The sequence below is a fragment of the Trichosurus vulpecula genome, chromosome 9, assembly GCF_011100635.1.
Source record: "Trichosurus vulpecula isolate mTriVul1 chromosome 9, mTriVul1.pri, whole genome shotgun sequence".
Taxonomy (NCBI): Eukaryota; Metazoa; Chordata; class Mammalia; order Diprotodontia; family Phalangeridae; genus Trichosurus; species Trichosurus vulpecula.
In genome coordinates, this window is record NC_050581.1 from 61406518 (window position 1) to 61428333 (window position 21816).

At 45.6% G+C, this 21816-nt stretch overlaps 1 protein-coding gene, 1 long non-coding RNA gene and 1 pseudogene across 2 annotated transcripts; 1 reads left to right on the forward strand and 2 right to left on the reverse strand.

Annotated features, from left to right (window-relative positions):
- Positions 1-1320: 1320 nt before the first annotated feature.
- Positions 1321-6718, reverse strand: GALT (galactose-1-phosphate uridylyltransferase). Its single transcript, XM_036737439.1, has 11 exons — positions 6549-6718; positions 6006-6175; positions 5460-5535; positions 5300-5348; positions 4942-5071; positions 4413-4469; positions 3983-4105; positions 3521-3653; positions 2687-2770; positions 1676-1830; positions 1321-1508 (listed from the first exon to the last, which is right to left on the reverse strand). The coding sequence occupies exons 1-11, from the start codon at positions 6625-6627 to the stop codon at positions 1443-1445; spliced, it is 1122 nt and encodes a 373-aa protein (XP_036593334.1). The 5' UTR covers positions 6628-6718; the 3' UTR covers positions 1321-1442.
- LOC118830572 lies at positions 6700-12520 on the forward strand. Its single transcript, XR_005009092.1, has 3 exons — positions 6700-6835; positions 10863-10958; positions 12098-12520. It is a non-coding gene; the product is annotated as an uncharacterized LOC118830572 (long non-coding RNA).
- A 2168-nt stretch (positions 12521-14688) lies between these two features.
- LOC118832127 lies at positions 14689-15852 on the reverse strand (annotated as a pseudogene).
- Between the last annotated feature and the right edge of the window lie 5964 nt (positions 15853-21816).

The following is a 21816-nucleotide window of genomic DNA, read 5'->3' on the forward strand; positions in this document are numbered from 1 at the left end:
AATTGTGAGTTTATGTGTTGGAAGGAAGCTCGAGCTTCAATAACTTTCCTCCCAACTGCGTTGGCTCCAGAGCTCCAAATTTTAAGGAAAGTGCTTTGAGCCCCTTCCCCTCAAAGGCCTTAACTTCTTGACAATCCTGCTGTTTCCCCTACTCTTCGTATTTATGGTTATAATATATAGGAGAGAACCCCTCAGAGAAATGAGACAAAAATGAGGCAGAAAGGAAGTGGTCCAAAAACCCATCCTGAGACATCAGAGCTGGAAAAGACCCCAGGTATCTGATGTAGGGGTACTTAGTTTTGTGTTCTGGACCCGTTTGGCAATCTGGTGTCATGGACCCCTTCTCATAGGAATGGTTTTGTTGCCTACATTCATAATCGCAGGAAATGCTGAATTTCAGTAGAGGTTAGTGAAAATAAGTCTAATTTTCTCCCCGTCCAAGTTCAGACCCCAGATTAAGAAGCCCCAATTTAGCACAAGAGACTCATTTTACGTGAGGAAACCAAGGATGGGAGGTAAAATTCCTCTCCTGAAGTGAGTTCTTGAGTTGGCTCCTGAAGCAGAGCCAGGACCCAAAACTTGGAAAGGGCTCATGGTATAATAGAAATGACGACGGACCAGAAATGACAGCATTTACAGCTAAAAAGACCCTTTAAATATAATCTCTTCTCAGCACCCCTCCCCCTCCTTTTACAGACCGAGAAAACTAAGTCTCCTTTCCCTTTCCAGGTCACATAGCAGCTAAGAAGCAGGGCTGGGATTCAGACTTGCAGCTCCTAATCCAAGCCCCACCCTGCCCACAAATCAGGAGTATGAGCTCTGGACTGGCCATTTGTGTAAACGAGCACTAATATTTCCGGTTCTCCCTTCCTCACCAGGCCGTCATAAAGAGTCAGTGAAATGAGTGTGAAAGTGGTCTGTAAAGTCCTCTGTAAGTCTGGAGTCCTTCCCCACCCTGGCCCCCCATTTCCCCTTTCCAGGAAGGCTGCCACAGACAGACTCACAACTGATCACTGTATCAGTGTGCCTACAGCACGTGGGAGGGCAGAGAAGCTCTGAGCCATGTGAACACCCATGTGTAGTGTCTGCCAGCAGAGAGACACCACCGCCGCCGGCTTGTCTGGGCCCCCTCCCTGAAGGGCTGATACAAGGCCAAGCTTTGGCAGAACCTGGCTCCAGCACGGCTAGGGTTTGACTACTGTCCACAGGAGCCTCTGTGAGTCTGGCCCTCAAGATACAGGGTTCCCCTCAACTCCCGACAATCAGACCAGAGGCAAGAAAAAAATGGCCCTCTTCCTTCCCCTTCTAAGCAGCCACAGAGACAGAGACAAAAGATTTATTTGCAAATTCAAGACCAAGGGGGTTGAAGCAAATTGGGGGTGGGGGAGGTAGAAGACAGCTTGGAACCAGTCCTAATTGTGGCCTCCTCCTGAGGGCCATGGTCAGGACGAGTCCTTCTGTCGAAACCTATAATGATCTTCTGGTAGGGCCCTCAATCTCTCTGCAGCCTGGGGAAAGGGAAATAGTTGGAAGAGGGGGCAGAGGCACTGAAGATTCCTTGCCCATCCCCTCATCCCCCCCCTTCCCCCATGCCCCTCCTCCCCTCCTTATATCCCCAAGTGGTTTCATTAACTCTTGAGGTGATGGAAACTGTTCCTAATTCTGGGAGACTGACCTGCTCTGGAGTCAGGTCCCTCTGAGACTGGGCCAGCATCTCATAACCAACCATGAACTTCCGGATGGTGCCTGATCGCAGTAGTGGTGGATAGTAGTGGGCATGGAGCTGCCAGTGGTCACAGTCAGCCTCAGCCTCAGCCCCAGTAGGGGCACCTGGAAAGGGAGGGAAATAGAAGGCTAGGTGCGAGCAGTCTTCATTCTCTCCCAACCAGTTAAAACAGTTCACTTCTCTACAAGACTAAGATGAGAACTAACTGAGAATGAAGCAGATCCGGGCGGAAAAACATACACAATGACAACCATATAAAGAGAAATAACAAAAACCAATTGTGATGAATTATGATGAGAAGCTTGGCCCTCCCTCCTCCTGTGGGCAAGGGGAGGGACTACAGGTATGGAAAAGGACATACACTGTCCAACTCGGTTCATGTGTTGTTGGGTTTTTACCAAGTGGATTTCTTTCATTCGAAATTCTTTTTTACATGAAATGGCTTGCTGGGAAAATGAAGGGAGAGGGATATATTCTAAAATAAAGGTGATGTAAAATTAAGAGATAACAGTTAATTTTTTAAGGGTATTTTTTTTAAAACATGCTCTGCCTCCAATAGGTCCCATGAAAAACTCAGTACCATTTTCCCAAGCATGTTTTAAAGAACTAAGTCATCTCAGACCAAACTTGTAACACATTTTGCCTTAATAAGTAGGCTGCAGGATAGCATTATGGGAAATGTAGTGAGATTATGCTATAAACTTCTCATCCAGAGACCACAACTCCCAGCATGTCCTGCTCTACAGTGGCCAGCTGAATTGTTGGACCCAGCACAGACCACAACTCCCAGTATGCCTTACAGTGTTAACAGGATCATTGAGCAAGGCTTGATGGGAGATGTGGTCTTTGTTGGGCAAAACTCAACAGGACTCAAAAGAAAGCTAAAGCTGGAAACCACGTCTGAGCTCTGTCTTGGGTTTAGGTGCCCTGTATGTTCCTGAAGTAGGGAATGAACCTCACCATGCCAGCCCATGGAGTACGGGAAGGACATCTCAAATAGGTTGTCATATTTGGTCAGGAGCTTCTTCATGATGCAGGCCAGATCTAGAAACAGAGCTGCTGTTATCATCTGAACTCAGTACCCAGACCCACAGAGCCTACAAGTACAAATTCAGAAACCAGGACATTTAAAACTCAGAATCCAAGCTCTCCCTGCTCTGCTCCTCTGATCACTGCCTAGAAGATGGGACCCCATCCCACAAAGCCAGAACCCTACTCTAAGACTCTTCATGACCCCATTTGGGGGTTTCCTTAGCAAAGATATTGGAGCAGTTCGCTATTTCCTTCTCCGGCTCATTTTACAGACAAGGAAACTGAGGCAAACAGGGTTAAGTGACTTGCCCAGGGTCACAGAGCTACTAAGTGTCTGAGGCTGGATTTGAACTCAGGAAGATCGAGTCTTGCTGACTCCAGGCCTGGCACTGTATCCACTGTGACACCTAGCTGCCTAGCTACAATGCTACCACCTCCCTTTTAATGTTGTTCAGTCTGACTCTTCATGACCCCATGGACCATACTGTCTATGGGTTTTCTTGGCAAAGGTACTGGAGTGGTTTGCCATTTCCTTCTCCAGCGGATTAAGACAGAGGGTAAGTGACTTGCCCAGGATCACACAGTAAATGTCTGAAGTCAAATCTGAACTCAGGTCTTCCTGACTCCAGGCCCAGCACTCTATCCACTGAACCACCTGGGTGCCCTAAACTCCTCCAAGTAACCAAAGGGACAGAGAGAAGTTCCAGAGGAATTGACAAGGGGGAATAGGTAGGACCCATCTGAGAAAGCAAGTCCTCTCACCATCTCGTTCCACAGAGCTCAGCTCTGGGAGCCTCTTCACATGTCTCCGTGGCAGCAACATCGTCTGGAAAGGCCAGACAGCCCAGAAGGGCACCAGCACCAGCCAGTGTTCACTTTCTAGGACCACCCGCTCCTAGGGGTAGGGAAAGAAGGAGCTAGAAGCCAAAGTAGGAGCTAGGGTTCTTAGAAGCTGGAAGAGAAAAGAGGTGTCTTAGGATCCCAGGGATAGGGATCTAACTTCAGGGTGGAGGGAAGGGGTCTCTTGAGGGCCTAGAATTGTCCCCACCTTTGCTTAGTTTTCCTGGCATTTTCCCAGAGTACTCTGGGAGAGGAAATCACCAAATCCTAGACATTAGGCTCAGTCTCTGATGAGGACAGGAAGGTTATGTCCTAAATGCTTGTGGGTAAAAGGTGCACCTCAGGTAATCTCAAGTACTCTAGGGCTCCCAACTCTGAACTTACCTTTCTCTCAGCTTCCTGACGCCCATACTCCAAAAGCATGGGGCCTCCATGCTGCTTTTGATAGGCCCGCTGACTTCGTTCCTCCCGCTGGGCCATTTCTGGCAAGAAGCTGCTAGCCCACACCTGGAAAGGACCCCTCGTCACCAGCCAAACCCCACATTCTATTTTAGCCCTTCTCTCCCCGTCCTTCTTCTCTAGAAGACAATATCCCAGAAATCTCTCTATCCATCCCCCACCCTTATTAGTGGAGGAGTGTAGGGGGTAGGGAGGAATAAAGGACTGGATAAGACAATCACCAAGAATTTAATAAGCAAATGCAACGTGCCAAGCATTGTGCCAGGCCGCAGGGATACAAAAAACCAAACGCAAAACCAGCTGGACCTCAAGGAGACTACATTCTGTCTGAGGGCAATGATGATGAGATATTTACCTGACAGTGAGGGTGGGGGTTGGAACAACCCATCATGGCACCTTTGTTCTCAAAGATCTAGGGACAAAGGAGATGAGTTAGTAGCCAGTGGGTCACAGAGACAATGCTCAGATTACTGGAAGGGACCTCAGAGTCCATCTAGTCCAAACAGTGGTCATCTAGCTATTGTTTGAAGACCCTGAAATTAGGGAGACTCCACTACTTTCCAAAGCAATCTTGTCTATTTTTGGACATCTTAGGGAAAAGTAGGAAGTTTTTTCATATATCAAGCCTTAAATGTGCCTTTCTGGAACCTCTGCCCACTACTACAGTGCTACCAAAACAAGCCTTAATTCCTTCTTCTAAATTACAATCCTACCATGTTCTCCAGAAGGACAGGGGTACCCCCAACCCAATCCTAATCTGCAACATAAGACAGGTACCTAATGGCATCTAACCACCCAAGGAGGTTTTCCTACTACTAGACCCAAGAGTCCTGGCCCCCACCCTCCTTTCTCTTGGGGCTATGATAAGTAATGACCTTACTGACCTGGACCCAGGGGTACTGAGCACCCAACTCCTCCGTGACCGAGGCCCATGTATCAATGACAGCTCGGATCTCAGGTATAGACATGAGCGGCAGTGTGATATCAGACCAGGGATGGAAACACAGGACCTTACTAATAGGATGGAGGTAGGAGATGACACAGGGCCTTACTCGGGATGCGGAAAAAGGGGGAGGGAAAGGGCCCACACGTGTGAAGGGGGGAGGGGAGACTCAGACTTCCACACAGACTTTACTGTGCTCGGAAGGCAGAAAAACACCTTGGGGAGGAAGAGGCTTCAGGACACCCTCCCCCAAGCGCAGCCCAACACACAAGACTTTGAGGAGTATCTGAAGTCCTTACCAAACTCCTCGGGCAGCTTCAGTTCGGAACAGTGGGTGATCACTGGGTCCTGGTGAGGGTGTGATAGAGAAGGGTGTTAAGTTTAAGAGGGAAAAATTACATACAGCTAAAACTACCCCCAAACCCCTTTTTCCCCAGAGGGCACGGGCTCTATGTTTACCAGGACTGGGGGCATCAGGCTGCAGGGCAGGGAAATCATTGTTGAACAGGAAAGTGCCCTCGTAGTGGGGATTCACCTGCATGGGGCAGGGGAGGGAATAAGCATTTACATGGTACCTACTGTGCCTGGCACCTCAGTAAGCACTCGTGTGCTCCTCACAACAACCCTGGGAGGGGCTATCATTATTCCCCATTTTACAGATGGAAAAACTAAGGTAGACAGACGTTAAGCGACTTGCCCGGGGTCACACAGCTAGTAAGTGTCTGAGGTCAGATTTAAATCAGGTCTCACTGACTCCTGGCCCAGCTACTCTATCCGCAAGATGGGGACAACCCGAGGCTCTCGACCTCCTCTACCCCAAAGCTTTGGGGGGTGGGGGGGGTCATGAAGGAGGGCAAGGAAAGCTCTATGGAGGGAGCTGAGATGGGGGGGAGGAGAAAAGGGGGGGTCATCTAAGAAGGGCCCTAGGAAGGTCTAGAATAGGGGTTACAAGGAAAGAGGTCAAGCTGCCCAGGTGAGGAGGAGGGGAAGAGGGTATCAGGTTACCTCGCCATTGGCCCGAACTGCCCCGGGGCAGAGGGGGTTGTGGGGGTCATGCCGAGGCACGACATCACTGGGGAGGGGGTCCACCTGCCCCTTCCACGGGCGCTTCATTCGGTGAGCGGACACCAGCACCCACTCATCTTGCAGCGGGTTGTATCGGATGTGCTGATGCTCTGGAGCAAAGGGAAAGGAACCAGTCAGTAAGTAACTCCTCCTCCTGGAAGCCCTCCCGGACTGGACCGACCACCTTCACCGCGACCCGGAGCTGGCCTGGGGTCTAGCCCGGGGAGAGGGGTTCCCTTGACTCCGCCCCGGGTCTTCCCCCACCCCGGCGCGCCCGGCCACAAGGCTGCTCTCGTCCCCACCCCCGGGAGGCGGGGTTCTGCTTGTCTGCCTCCCGGGCCCCGTGAACTTGGAACTTCGATCGCGCTCGAGGGGCCCCCGCCGACCTCGGGCTGGCCCGGAGCTGGGACTGAGGGCCGCCCAGCCCCAGGCTCCACCAGCTGCCGCCCCGGGACCAGCCCCAGGCCGCAGCTCCGCCCCTACCGCTCGCCTGGAAGGCCACCTCCTCCGGCCGCAGCCGCTGCTCCTCGAGGTCACCACCCGGCCCCGCGCTCGCTGCCATGGCCCCACACAGCCACCCGATCGCTCCAGCCCACCAAGACTGACGACCCGGCGAGCCGCACTCTTGCCTGCCTCGGGACCGCAGCCTGGCCCCGCCCTCTCTCTGCCCATTGGCCCCGCGCCAACACGTGATAGCTCTCCGGGACGCTCCCTATTGGACCCTGCCTTGAGCCCGGCTCTCCCCAGTTCAATTCAGTGACATTACACAGGTAAGTAGATTTGGGGCGCTGGGCTAGGATTTGGGGGAAGGCAGAGTCTTAGATGGGATAGTTGATGCTCTTAGCCTTAGGCCTCGTAGGCCTTGCGGAGGGCCGAGGCAGAGGCAAACGTCTCCTGTGGACAAGATATTTACAGTCTCACTCTTTGTACCCACATCTGATCGCTTTTCTCCCCGTTCCTTGGGCATCTAGCATATTTGCTCTTCTGGTGCAGAGTGCCCATCGCTAGACTTTAATTCAGATTTCTCTGGCAGGACAGCCCTTGAGTGCAGCGACCATTTTCACTTTTTCTTTGCAAAGGAAGGATTTAGCACCAAGTCAAACACATTAAGTCGTTGTTCACAGATTGATCTCAAAGAGCTTTTAGGGTAAAAAAAAGGAATGTTCTTCAGTAGATTTCAGTCACATCCGACTTTGTGACCCCATGTGGTGTTTCCTTGGCTAAGGTGGAGTGATTTGCCATTTCCTTCTCCAACTCATTTTACAGATAAGGAAACTGAGGCAAACAAGGTTCAATGGCTTGCCCAAGGTCGCTTGGCTTAGTGTCTGAGGCCAGACACTTCAAGTGTATATATCTCAAGTATAAGAGAGGTTGTAAACAAAAAAGGGTATAAAATGGGAGACAATATTTGCCAGATTTGAACTCAGGTCTTCCTGAATCCAGACCAGGCACTCTATGCACTATGCCACCCAGCTGCCTAAAACCCCCTACAGAAGGTTTTGAATGTCAGAATCCAGCGCAGATATATATATATACATATATATATATATATATATATATATATATATATATATATATATATATATATATATATATATATATATATATATATATATAATTCGCTTAGAAATAGGGAGCCGTGGAATGTTTTTTGTGCAGAGGAAAATGTGGTCAGAACAGAGTTAGGGAAATTACCTGGGCAGGTGTGAGAAGGGAGAGAAGGCAGGCAGGCAGGCAAGCAGACCAGTTAAGATTTTATTACAATGAAGGAAAAGGTAATGAAGCAATCTTTCTTTCATAGCAAAGGGAATTGAGTAGGGAATTGAGAGGTTACCTAACTCCCTCATTTTACAGACGAGGAAACTGAAGGTCAAGAGACTGTTCTAAGGTTACATATTTAGGGTTAGAGGTGAGGTTTAGAAAGGGTCAGACATAGCTGAACAAACCAATAGAAATAGAGAAGTTAAGGTAAACGCCAATTTCAAAAGGATGGTAACTCCGTTTTAGACATTTTATGTATTAGTTACTAATGGGATGTCCAGGTAGACATATTCATTGGGGAGAGGTCTGTAGGGAATAGAAACAGAGATTTGGGAGTTTTCTACTGGGACTGTTAACTAAAACTGTGAGCATAGATGAGCTCTCTAAGGCAGAAATTATTTAAAAGAAGAGTGAAAAGGACCAAGAGGAGAACCCATGTGGGATACTTATTGTTTAAGGGACAGAAAGAAGATGAAGACCCAACTAAGGATGGAAAGAAGGATTAGTCAGAGAAATAGGAAAACCATGAAAGAAAGCGTCTCAGAAGTCAAGAGAATCAGGATATCTTTTCTCAACAAAAATGTAAAACTATCTAAAAGAAGGAGTGGGTCATGAATAGATAGTATCACCTCAAGGAGGATGAGAACATATCTGAGTGACCTTGGAGAGAGATAACATCTAGATCACTCCCAGGCAGAAATTCCAGCATTCCCTCTGGGGGGAGGGGAGGCTGAGCAGAACTGGAACTTTAAAGCTGTTCCATTAATGGGACAGGGTCTCAGTTGGTCCATAGAGGGTACAGAAACCTCATTCTCAGAAAGCTAAAATAAGAGCCTAGTTTAAAGTTGAGAGGCGAAACCGTAGACTCATATAATATTACAGCTAGGAAGGACTTCAAAAATGATCCAGTCCAACCCCCTCATTTAAGAAAAGAGAAAGTTGAGGCCCATAGAGAGAAACTCTCTTGTACCAGGTCATGTAGTTAGTTCATGTTAGGGCCAGGTCTCAAAGGCAAATCAGGATTTCTTCTTATACATTTTTACAAAGAAAAAAAAAGATTGAGGTGGCATGGTATCTTGGGGTCACTGGGAGAGAAAAGTGGGTGAAACTTACCTGTTCTCCCCCACCCTCACTCCAGCCCCACCCCCTCTAACCCCCCACAATCCAGGATGTAAGGTCATAACTGAGCGAATGTTTACTTGATCTTTGCCCACAGCCCTCAGCCCCCACTGCTGGGGCCCTGGGGCCCAAGTTAGGGTTGATAGAAGTCATCTGAGGAAAAGACAGCTGACTGTTTTTAGGGGATTGCTAAGTGATTGAGAGGTATTCTCCCCATTGTCAATTTCCCGCAGCTATGCCAGAGACTGAAGGGGAGATAGCTTCTTGGGGTGGATAGAGTGCTAGGTTTGGAGTGAAGAAGACTAGAGTTCAAATCCCACCTTGGACAATTACTAGTTGTGTGACCCTGGGGCAATTTAAAACTCGGTTTTCTCATCTCTAAAATGGGTGGGGTTTAGATTTGATAACCTCTAAAGTCTCTGTGTTTCTGTGAAACTTTATCCTGGAGAGAGGAAGAGGTAAAAGAAATCTAGTCACCCTAATGTGGCTAGGTGGTTCAATGGTTAGAGCTTTGGTATTGGAGTTAGGAACTCCTGAGATAAAATCCTATCCCAGGTACTTACCAGCAGTGTAATCTTGGGTAAGTCATTTAACCTTTCTTTGCCTCAGCTTCCTCATCTGTGAAATAATAAAAAAAATAGCATTTACGTGGCACTCCAAGGTTTGCAAAGCACTTTACGAATATCTCATTTGATCCTCACAACAATCCTGGAAGATGGCCACCATCATTACACCCATTTTAGAAATGAGGAACTGTAATGGAGATAAGAAAGCACCTGCCTTATAGGGGTCGTTTTGAAGATCAGATGAAATAACGTGAAGTGCTTTGCAAACCTAAAAATACTATATAAACGTTAGCTATTATTATCACAAGAACTGAGGACCTTTCTGTGAGAGGATGATAATGAGCAAGCAAGGTCTTGAGATTTGCCCAAGTAACCTCAGCCAAATGGAGTGTAGCCCTGACTAGTAAAACACCTTCAAATGAGCTGATTAATCCCAGGAACGTTAGTGAGTGTGGTCTCAACAATGAGCAATAACATTCTCCAGGGGGGAAAGAAGCAACCTCAGTAGGTAAGAGCACACCAAGGTTGTTATGCAAGGTGAAACCAAGAAAAAGCAAGGCACAGATGGAGCCATTGGAAGTATTCCAGATATCCTTCCTAGCCTCTGAGTACCCTCTTCTCTACTGGTAGGGAAATGTGTGGGAAATTGTACTGATTTATCAATGGTGCGAAACAGCTGAGAATGATTCCATTGGTTAATTTTCTCTGATATTTACCCTATTATCCTTTCCTCATATAAATATTTTACCATTTGCTTGATTCATTAATAAACTTGGTTAAAAAATGGACTGTCTGACAACTTAAGCCACTTTTGCATAATTATATGTAGCAAGTTTGTCTCTCTTCCCAACACACACACACACACACACACACACACACACACACACACAAACCATGTGTAGCTTGGAGGGAGGGAAGAATAGACATCTCTAGCATTTCCTCTACCCTACTGCCTTTTCCAAGGAAGATTTTAATTCCTATCAGGAGGGGAAGCAGGAGGCTGGGACCAGAGGCCACTCTGCTCTCCTCAGAAAGAGGGGATCCCAGGATAGAATTATAGCCATTAGCTCCTTTAAATATTATTAGTCTAGGGGGAGTCATTTTTAGGTTCAAACTAAACTCCTATTCACTATTCTTAATGGGGAAAAGGGTCCCCAAGCTCTTTATCCAAGTCTTGACCCCTTCCCCCCAAATCCTGGTTCTACCACAAACATACAAACTGTTGTCGCTGTTTGGCCTTAGGTCTAGAAGAGGATCATGATATCAGGAAGCTGATGCTATGACTTGCAAGTGAATTGGATTTAAGTGAGGGAAGGCTGTGCAAAGACACCCACCTCACTTTCTCTTCCAGAGCCACCTGGGACCAGTGGCAAAATATGGGTCAGGACAACTGGAGGTGGCCCAGGATGCAGGCCTGAGGCAGAGCTCATCCAGTGATTAAGGCTAGGTAAGAAATGAGGCTGAGAATGGCCTCTTTTACTTAGTCAAAAAAAAAAAATCAATCAGAGGGGAAGACCCTCAGGGTTTCTGGGCAAAACAGAAGCAACTGCTATTTACATTCACTCTGAGCCTTGGGGACCCAAACAGTGACCACCAAGTGGGGCTTGGGTTGGCACCTGTTGTTGGCCAGAGTGAATTAGGTTTAAGGCATGGTCCTTAGAAAAGAAATCTAGCCAGTAAATTGCAAGATATCTTTCAAGGCTTCAGTGATAAATATTTACATTCCTTTAGGCAGAGCACTGATACCTTATGTGGACCAAGGGAGAGGAAAGAGGAGAAGAGAAAAGAGGAGGGGAGGGAGGGAAGGGGAGGAGAGAGGAGCTACATTGACCAGCTGGCAAGATGTAGATCAGGATAACTGGCGATGGCCCCAGAATGCACAAATAGCAAATAGCAAAGAAACCCATTTATTCAGGTTTGTAGTAAAACAGAAATCAGAGAAAGTATATACGTCTGAGAATATATAATTGACAATACAGAGTGAAAATGACCTCCTATTAGGGGGGCAAGGTAACTCAGCTCAACCAAGAGAGAGTTTCAGATCTCACCAAAAGGGAAAATTCCCTGAAATCTTTAAAGCTGAAATCTTTAAAGACGGAGACTGGATGGAGACTGCCAGCTCCTCTCATGTTGTCGTCTTTCCAGAGACCTTTTCTCCTTTCACTGACTTCAAGAGAGGGCGTCATCATTGTGTATCTTCTCTCTTAAACCTGAAAGCCAGCAGAGGGCAAAGAGACTGAAGAGGGGGGATCTCTCTTCCTTTTCCCTCTCAACAACTTTACCTGGCCCGCTCAGGTTCAGGGCTTTGATCTCTACCAATGAATAGAAAGTCCCATACGAATGGCCTTTGGAGCTTAGGTTACATATAATTAGAAACAATAGTCCTGTGCTGAACTTGGTGTTCAGTTATATTAATTGAATTAAAATAATTCAGTTATTTCTGGGTTATGGTGATCAATGCTGATCAAATAGCCCAGCAAGGGGTTCCAGTGTCACATTATTATATAGTCAATATAATACGTTTTTTAAAATTATGTAGTACAGGGCTGGATATGGTCTTGGTAACAGATTGTGTTTGTTATCCAGGAACCAGCCTAGCCAAGTATGGAAAGGATCCTTACTAGAAGACTGGCCACTAGGCGGTGAATTCTTTGGACACTGTATCACAGTAAGAAAAGAAAATGCAAAACGGCCCTTAGTCCTATTTTAGCCCCTGTCTACTACTCCAGCAGGAATGATAGCAGGATGGCATAAAAGAAATATATCATGTTAAATTTGAAATTACAGTTTTTAGATTGTCAATTTAATTTAAATTAATGTTAATGTTAGTTTAGATTAATAATTTAATTTTGGTACTCTAAACAAGTCGATATCACTGGAGGAACTGAATCCTATAAATATTGATATTTTCACCATGAATGAAATGAGAAAATGTAAGAGTTATAACTACAGATCAGGATGTCTCACAGGTTCTTGTTGGAGAGGGCAATAAAGGAACTGGCAAGTTGGTTTTGTGTGTCCATATGCAATAAGAAACATCATTTCATAGGATACTGGATGCATCTGCCTCCTGATGAACATAAGAAAGAAGATAGCCATTGGAGATAAGTGCCTTTTATGAGCCAATATCTGGTACAGAGGATGAGAAGGTAAAGAGAGGGGGAATCCTGTGACAAACTAGATAGATGTTCCAAATGAAATATGAATGAACATATTTTTTAATATTCAATGACTTCAAAGTAAAAGTGGAAATAGGAGTGGACGGTGAAAAATATGGCTTAGAATCAAGAAACTAAAAGGGATTTAAAAAGCATATAGAATATGCTACTTAAGAGGTTAATCAATCACAGAATTCCTGAATAGTTTGAGTTTCCCAATCAGTGGCTCAGTGATAATCAGCCTTCTCTCACTATGGTACCTCTCTGACTCTTGGACTTCCTTTCTACCTTCAAAAGAGAGCCCAGAGCAGAGCAGCTCAGTTCTGTATTCTGAAGTACAAGAATGGGGAACTTGTACCCATATGCCGGAACAATGGATAGCAACTAGCAGCAGAAGCACATGGCAGTGGTAGATCTGTGCTCCAACTGGGACTGAGAAAAAAGTTCAAGGACACTGTTTCTGAACCCCAACCTCTCATATAAAGGTGGTAGTGGGGGAGGGTTAGTGAAATCCTGCAACTGAGTCTTCTAGCCAAAGGAGGAAAATTTTCTGGGCAGTGCCAACTTTGGGAGTTACCTTAGGGATAGCGCCAAATTTGAAAGTTCCTGAGTCCAGGCACCAGACCTACTAAGGGAAGAGTATTTTCTGATATGGGGCAGCTAGATAGTGCAATGAATACAGCACCAGGCTTAGAGTCAGGAAGACTCATTTTCCTGAATTCAAATCTGGCCTCAAGGGAGAAGAAAGAGGAGAAGAGAGTAGAGGAGGAGAGGAAGGGAAGGGGAGGAGAGAGGAGCTAGCTTACTAGCTGTGTGACCCTGGGCAAGTCACTTAGCCCTTGCCCTTTGTAACAACAATGTTGCTAGCAGCCGCTGTGGGCTCCAGCACACAGGAGCACTGCTAGCATGGTTCTTTGATAGGCTTTTCTAAGGAAAGCAACTTTAAGGGGTTTACAATCTCACTTTAATTAAACATACATATATCATTCACTTAGTTCAGGGGAAAAAGTCAGCACCCTGAACTTCAGAGAAAACACAAACAGAAATTACAAGAAGAAATTATATAAACAGAGGAAAATAACACAAATCAACAGACAGGCTTCTAGCTATCTGACCAAGACAATACACACATAGTGACCAGAGAGAGAAGCACCAACATCTGGATTTTCAAAACTGGGGAGGGGGGCAGGGCTCCTTAACGACTACCCAGAGTCTCCTCTGGCCAAATCACACTAATACCCTTCCCATGAGTAAGCCCCCAAAGGAAAATGCTAACTTCGGAGCATATATACCTTGTTTAGGGCCCTGGGGCTTAGTGCCTACATAGCAAAAGGGTGTAGGCCTGAGGCTTAGCATCTACCTAGCAAAAGGGTCTGGGAAAGATCTCTAATCACAACTAGCACCACATCATATACATTGTCTCCAATCAATGACTCTTGATTCAAACAAAGGCAATACTCAAAGGCAATCACTTGATTGCCTTAGTGCTGAGAAGCATTCCAAAACAAAAGTCAACAAAAAGCCCCACTTTGCTTGCCATTACATCCTTTTTGCCTCAGTTTCCTCATCTGTAAAATGAGCTGGAGAAGGAAATGGCACACCACTCCAGAATCTTTGCCAAGAAAACCCCAAATGGGGTCAGAAAGAGCTGAACACAACTAAAGAAAGACTCAGCAGCAACAAAATTTTCTGTTAGAATGAATTAGTGAATGAATAAATGAAGCATTTATTAGATATTTACTATGTGCAAATCATTGTGCTAAACACTGAAGATGCAAATTTAAGAAAGTGAGACAGTCCCTGCTCTCAAGGAGCTCATATTCTTTTGATTAAAAAAAATCATTTTATTTAGGAAACAATTTGATGAACTCCAGAATTGATTTTCTTAAGAGGTCCCAAGATGTGCAAATCTGTCCCTTGGGAGGAATCAGAGGAGGCCAGGTAAGCACAGGACATAAACTAGGAGACTGCCTAGTGCAGTAGAGTTCTTACTATGAGTGGTGTCCCCTCATTCCCCCTTTAGAGGCAATACTCATGTAGGAGAAACAAGACAGGGAGAATTGTGCTGCTGAGGCAGAAGGTTCCTAGTCCTTGGTTTCTGCAAAACCCACCTTTATTAAACTTATTAAACTCCTACAGAGCCCAGCACTTGTTCTCAGCTGCCTGCTTCAAATAGGTATATTCCTTCACCAATTTGTCAAATGTCTCACCAAGCACTTCGTACTTGCTCAAGACCTGGAGTGACTTCTCCATGCCTTGCTCCTGTAGGCAAATGGGCCCCTCTAGACTATCCCTAATGAAGCAATGAACTGCCACTTTCTCAGCTGTGTAAGTGTCTGACAAAATTGGTGGTCCCTCCATTCTCGGCTTCAGAATTACGGCACTCTACCTGATCTCCGAGTACTGGGCATCCATCTGATCTGGCTCTGATTGGGTATTCAGCCTGAGTTCCCAAAGAAGCCCTCTGTAGCAGTGCAAGACAATGGAGGAGCACCTGAGAACAGGTAGGACTCTGCTTGTTAGGTCACCTTTTCTTCCTTCTGCCATCTCTTGGCATTCTGGTTTTCTTGCATCTCACTCATCAGCATATCTGCTAGCTCCATACCTTTGCTGCTTTTGGTGGTACGCTATCAGAATCTGAACTGGGATCATGGTAGCAGAGCAGAGTGAAACACTTCTTCTTGAGTTGTTCCTCAATTTTTGGCAGGAGACACCCCCTCATTCTCCTTGGAAAGGGGCATCAGTTCTGGCGAGTCTGACTTCTCTAGGCCCAGCAAAGGTGGCAGCACTTTCTCTTGGCTCAGATCCAAAAGTCAAGTCATGAGTAACCTCTCTCTGTTCAAGGGTTTCATGAAACTTCTTCCCCTTTGGGGTCAGATTTGTGTCATGTGTCTTTATGTGGTAGCCCAGAAGCATTTCTAGTATGAGTCTCTGCAGCATCTCTGACCCCAGCCATGCTGCCTTTTGCAGCCAGATCCCTTCCATGAGCCAGCTTGCTTTTCTGCAAAGGCGGTGCTTAAATCACTCTCATCCATGTATTGAGAAAGACAGCAGGAGCTTGCTAAAGTGAAGGTTCTACAAGCCATCTTCTTCAGTCAGGTTACAGGGTGGCAGCTGTTTGCTGCATATTTGCTGAAGTAATTCCATGCCCTCTCCATGCAAGCAGAAATCTCCTGAAGCCATCTCTTCCTTGGGGCTTCCACCTCAGAAGCAAAATCCCGTGGCCTCTGCTGAGACAACAAATGGGCTTGATTTTGGGTGGCAGTGGCTCCCCCAAAGCCTTCCCAAGCCCTCCTGCGTCTGTCTATGCAGGACCAGAACTGTCCTCCTGGCCCCTGAGTAGGGATGGTAAAGTGGGACAAGGGAAGGCCACCCCCACTCCCCTACCACACAAGGCCTGAAGAAGGGTCACAGAACTAGAAGAGAGGGAGCATGAGCAAGCCACTTACACCCGAGGCAAGAAATTCCCAGGAACTCACATTCTGATGGGGGAAAACAACACATACAGAAGGTCTTAGCTGCAAGTCAGATGGAAAAGTCCCATGGTCTTTAGGATGCTGTAGCAAAGCAGATGATAATGACCTCTTCTTAAATGTCATCATTTAATATAGTATTCCCAGTGCTTTTTGGGTTTAGGATCCCAATCTGTCCCCATCAGGGTCTTAGGGGGGGATGGTGGTCAAGATGGTGTTGGTTTGACTTGTCTGGCACTTGCTGCCAGGGTGCCTTGTTGCTTCATCTAAGTTGGCTTGTCTGCCCTGTAGGTAGCACTTGGCTGGAAGCTGGTGGAGGTGGCTGGCCCCTTCTCCACAGGTGTTGATTTCCCACGTGGTGATTGTGAGGACTAGGTTGGAAGTAGGACTGATGGTTGGGGGAAGGGGGAGCAACAGTGCTGCCACTCGAATGGTCCTGAGTTTATATGCCTATGGTGGTAGCTGGTCATCAGTTGTTGCTAGTGGTGATGAAGAAGGTGGGGCCTTTCTCCATAGTGATTTCTCCCCTCAATGATGGCTGCTGGAGGTAAGCTGGAAGTAGTTCTAGTAGCCCGGGGCACACTGCTCTTCTCAAGGCTCTTGGTTTCAGGGTCCTGGACTGTTTCCATCAGGGTCTGAGAGGAGATGGTGATCAAGGTGCCAGTGGTTTCCTTAGAGAATGAAGTGAAGAGCCCACGTTTCCTACACAGCACATCCCTTGGAAAGCAAAGCCAATAATTTACTTGGACAGTGCAGGTTCCATAAGAAGAAGTTCCCCTGTTCAGCAATCCCCAAGTACCTTTACCTTCTAGGGAAAGTCTGTATAACACGGATGTACTACAAATCTTGGGGAGGCTTTGTAGGACTCTAGGGGAGAGACACAAGGGAATGACTAAGATTTGCCCTAGGAACAGTTCCAAGTCCAGTTCCCTCCTGGGGTAGTCGATGAACTATTTGAATATTTTCTGTGTCTGTATTTGTTCACAGGCTCCTATGAGGGCTTATTTTTTTTATGCTTTTCCTGTGGAATGAAATAAAAGCTATCTTAGACCTATTACTCATATTATAAATTGAGTGCCTTATAGGAGCTGAAGACCCTGTTACTCACATTTGTAGTAAACTCAAGCACAAGGACATCTACATTTTATTTCGGAGATTTTTCTGAGAGTAAAACTCCAGGATGGAGGCAAGGGGGCAAAAAAAGAAATCAACTCTGTGGCAGGTAAAAGATGAAATGACTGAGGAAACAGAGGTTCTATCTGAGCATCTTGATTTATTAAACAAGGCACGGCAGTTGCCCAACAAACCCAGACTAGACCTCCTCAGCTTAGGCCCGGACTCCAAACATGGAGGGGGACGGACTTATGGGTTTTTTGGGGTGGGCAGTTTTGCTGTTATAGCTCTTCCTTTTTTGTATTTAAATAGTTTTATTTTTTCCCCAATTACATATTGTAAAAAAATCTTCACATTCATTTTTACAAGATTTTGAGTTTCAGATTTTTCTCCCTCCCTCCTTCCCCTCCCCTCTTCTGAAGATGGTAGGCAGTTTGGTATAGTTTATGCATGTGCTATCATGTAAAACACGTTTCCATATTCATCACAATTATGGAAGAAGAAACAGAACAGAAGGAAACAAAACCATAAGAAAGAATAAAGCGAGAAAAATATGCTCTGATCTGCATTCTGAGTCCATCGGTGCTTCATCTGGATATGGAGAGCGGTTTTCTTCGTGAATCCTTTGTACTTGTCCCATATCATTGTGTTGCTGAGAAGAGCTGGATCATTCATAGATGATCTAGAGAAACTTTTATATGCTAAAGACAATGAATCAAATAAGGCCAAGGAATTAAAAGAAAAAAAATACAACATTCAGTAATCTGATTTCTAATTGAAGGAAAGACCAGGAACTTTCCAAATTGGGAGGGGGAAAGCAAGCAGGTACAATTCCCTGAATTCAGAGAAAGAGAGGTCCCACTGCCCCCAAACGTCTATAAACAATCAGTCAGCACAACCTAGATGCTTAGTCTTAAGCCACAGGGAGAGGTGTTCCAATTTCCCAGCCACAGGGCTAAGTTCAAATAATACAATAAGGTTTCCCAATTCCCACAATTAAATAAAGTTTTCTCACAAGACAGATGTTGGATTAAACCCATAATTGAACAAAAAAGGAACTGAGCTAGCTCCAGAATTGAGTCACAAGATAGAGTTGGTGTGGTGGACTCAATTTCCACGTTAACCATGTGCTGTCCTAATCCCCTCAGTTCCCTCAACTCTATGGGATCAGCCCCAAGGATTGAATCTGCTCCCTTGAGCTCAGTCCTTTGGGGCAGGAGGAGGGTGCTGAGCCACAGATTATACTCATGTCATGAACACTTTCTCCAAGGAGAGAGGTAGGAAGTTCTAGGCATGTTAAACACTATCCACCAAAATGAAAATTATTTTACCTTCACAAACATAAATTGACAATGTGGGAGTCATTTCTGAGTCAGCTGTCTGCATACATTCAGACATATCAGCTTGTTATAGTAAAGATCAAATAACACCAAACTAGAAAAAAAGGCCAAAAATGAAGAGAAAATATGGTACACAGTTAAGACAGTTCTAAGCCAACTTACTTCACTAAGTTATTGTCACTGAAAAATGTGAAGTAGATAAAGGAACAGACATAAAGATGGACTATCACTATTTTCTATGGATGTTTAACTAATATAAAGCAATAGCCACAATTATAAGACCAAAAAGAGCCTAGGGACCTATCCAGACTAGGGAGTGACCTTGCCCTCAGACTCCAGGGCCTTCATCTTTTGCTATTTTCAAAATCTTCCCTGAATATTGAACCCCAAGTCAAGACATGGAGCCTCTTGACTTTGCTGGTTGCTGAATCTGCTTGGTTGATTAGATTCAGTTGCCTGGGCCTAAAAATGGATGATAACAGCTAAGTAACAAGAAGGTATGCCTGCTACATGGATGCTATAAAAAGACAAGGACTTGTGATATTTCATCCCGTGTGTTAGGATATTGGAATACCATGGGGCAGACAGACAAAAAGGCATTCTGGTATCAGAAAGAAAGGCCCTTTCATAGTGTTCACTATTGGAGAAGCTATGGAGGAGAGTCACTGAGGACAGTTCCATTAGGTTATTTAGGGGATCTAGGGAACAAGAAGACCACTGGTATACGGTTACTGGTAATGCTGAAGGAGACCCACTTTGGTGAGGAGGAAGCAGAGTCATGATAAGGTGGTAAGGTATAAACCAGGGGGTGCATTGTGCAACGAATTATGTGTTACTATGTATGAGAAAGTGGAATCAGTCCTGGGAAGGAGAAGAAGACTAGAGGCACAAAGATGGCAGAGCATTTACCTTGGGTATCCCTCTAGTCATCATCTCAGGAAATGGAGGTGTTCAAGAATATCTGGGTTGGTTGTGGTTCATGTCTTCATTGTTTTGGAACCCCAAATGGCCTATTGCAGGGACAAGAGAAAATGGCAACTTTGAGGTCAAATCTGGATTAGGGTTCTTGTCTGAATTATACCAGCTAAGCTGGTTTCCAGTTCCCATCCCAGTGGCTGGTAATCACCAAGCCGGCAGCAGTCACTGTCATCGGTATAAGGGTGGTGATCAAAGAAGTCTCTGATTAACAGCTCCCACTACCTAACAGCGACACCAATGAACCCGTAAAAGTAGCTTCCCTTTTCTCTGTCATGGTAGATGGGTTGGCATACAGCCTGAAGGAGCAGATAGAGTTCTGGAAACCTCTCTCTCCTCAGCTTCCTAGCATCCCTGGCTTCCTTCGGGTCTCAGCTAACGTCCCATCTGCAAAAAGCCTTTCCCAGTCCTCCTTAATCTTAGTGCTTTCCTGTCTTGTATATACATAGTTGTTTGTATATTATCTCCTCCATTAGGGTGAGAGCTTCTCCAGAACAGGGTCTATTTTTTTTTTACCTTTTCTTTGTATCCCTAGCACTTAGTGTGAGATTAATAAATGACAGTTGACTGACTGAGAATCTCAATTCAGCAAGTGTGCCTGACACAGAAAATACTAACAAACCTACCTAGTACCAACTTGCCATCAGAGAAGCCAGTGATCGCAGCCCTGATCATTTTCTGAGGACAACTGGAGGCAATTTAAGCCTTTCTGGGTGCAGGACCAGATCAGCTTTTGATTTTTGTGTTTAGTTGTTTTCAGTTGTGTCTGACTCTTTGTGAGCCCATTTGGGGTTTTCTTCGCAGAGATACTAGAGTGGTTTGCCATTTCCTTCTTCAGCTCATTTTACAGATGAGGAAACTGAGGCAAACAGGGTTAAATGGCTTGCCCTGGGACACATAGCTACTAAGTATCTAAGGCTGAATTTGGACTCAGGAAGGTGCGTCCTTCTGACTCCAGGTCCACTGCCTTATTAATTGCACCATCTATATAAGAGATCAAGCTTGGATGGCCTCTTTTATTAAGGAATTGGGAGGGAATGCACCTGACAGCCCAAATCCTTCATAGAAAAATAATAACAATGTCTTGGAAGTGATCATGTGGCACATGGGAAAGACCTCCAAGTCAAGCATCAGAAAAGACCTGGGTCCAAATCCTGGCTCTGCCATTCACTACCTATGTGACCTTGGGCAAATCACTTTTACCACTCTGGGCTCAGTTTTCCTCATCTGTAAAATGGGAGAGTTGAACTAGGAGACCTTCAAGCTTTCCTTCAGCTCTAAATCTATGATGCTCTAGAAAACAGCTGGCTCATATTTATATAGTGCTCTAAGGTTTGCAAAATTCATTATATGCATTATCTGATTTGATTCTCACAACAATCCTATGAGTTGGGTATTTTTACTATTGCCCATCTCACAGGATGAGGACATAGGCTCAGAGGGGTTCAGGGATTTTCCCAAGGTCTCACAGCTGGCAGAATCTGAACCTCAGTTTTCTTGATTCAGCATTCAGTCCTGTATACTACACCCTGTTGGCAGGGAACCATCAGTGTTTTGAGGTAGAGTTCCATTTAATGTTTGGTTACCCTCATTCAATGTCTGGTTGCCCACATAGGGCACGTTGAAACCACAACTGCAGTTTCAATGCTGGGCAGGGAAAGAAACCCACACTTCAGGACACAAATGAGTTTTGGCAGCTAAGAGGAATTTTGGGGCAAAGAGAAGACAGTCTTTGAGGAAATGGTAAAGGAAGGCTTGAACTGGGAGCTTCAAGATCATTTGACAGGGTACAAATAACCCAGTCAGCCTGATGGATTTGTTCAGCCAACTTGATGAAAGATCAGAATGCCAGGTCGGGAGTTGGGACAGAGGACTGGGGGTGTTGATGAAAGTAAAACCAAGCCTAAGTCCATAACTGGAAGCTGGCTGGTAAGAGCTAGCTCCTTAAGTTTGGTGTTCTGAGACACTCCATTCCCTAGATTTTGAGGCCTGGGCCATTTATCCTTTTAAGGGAAGCCTATGGGTAGTTAGGAGGGAGAAAGCCTGGGTAGTGGAGGACAATAGAGGGCTTAGAACAGCCACTAATGGAGAACAGAAAGGTTGAGTTTGAGATGTCCTTGAGCCATCCATTTTGAAATGTCCAATAGGTAATTTGGTGATACAGAACTGAAACTTAGGGAAGAACCTGGCACTGGATACACACACACACACACACACACACACACACACACACACACACACACACT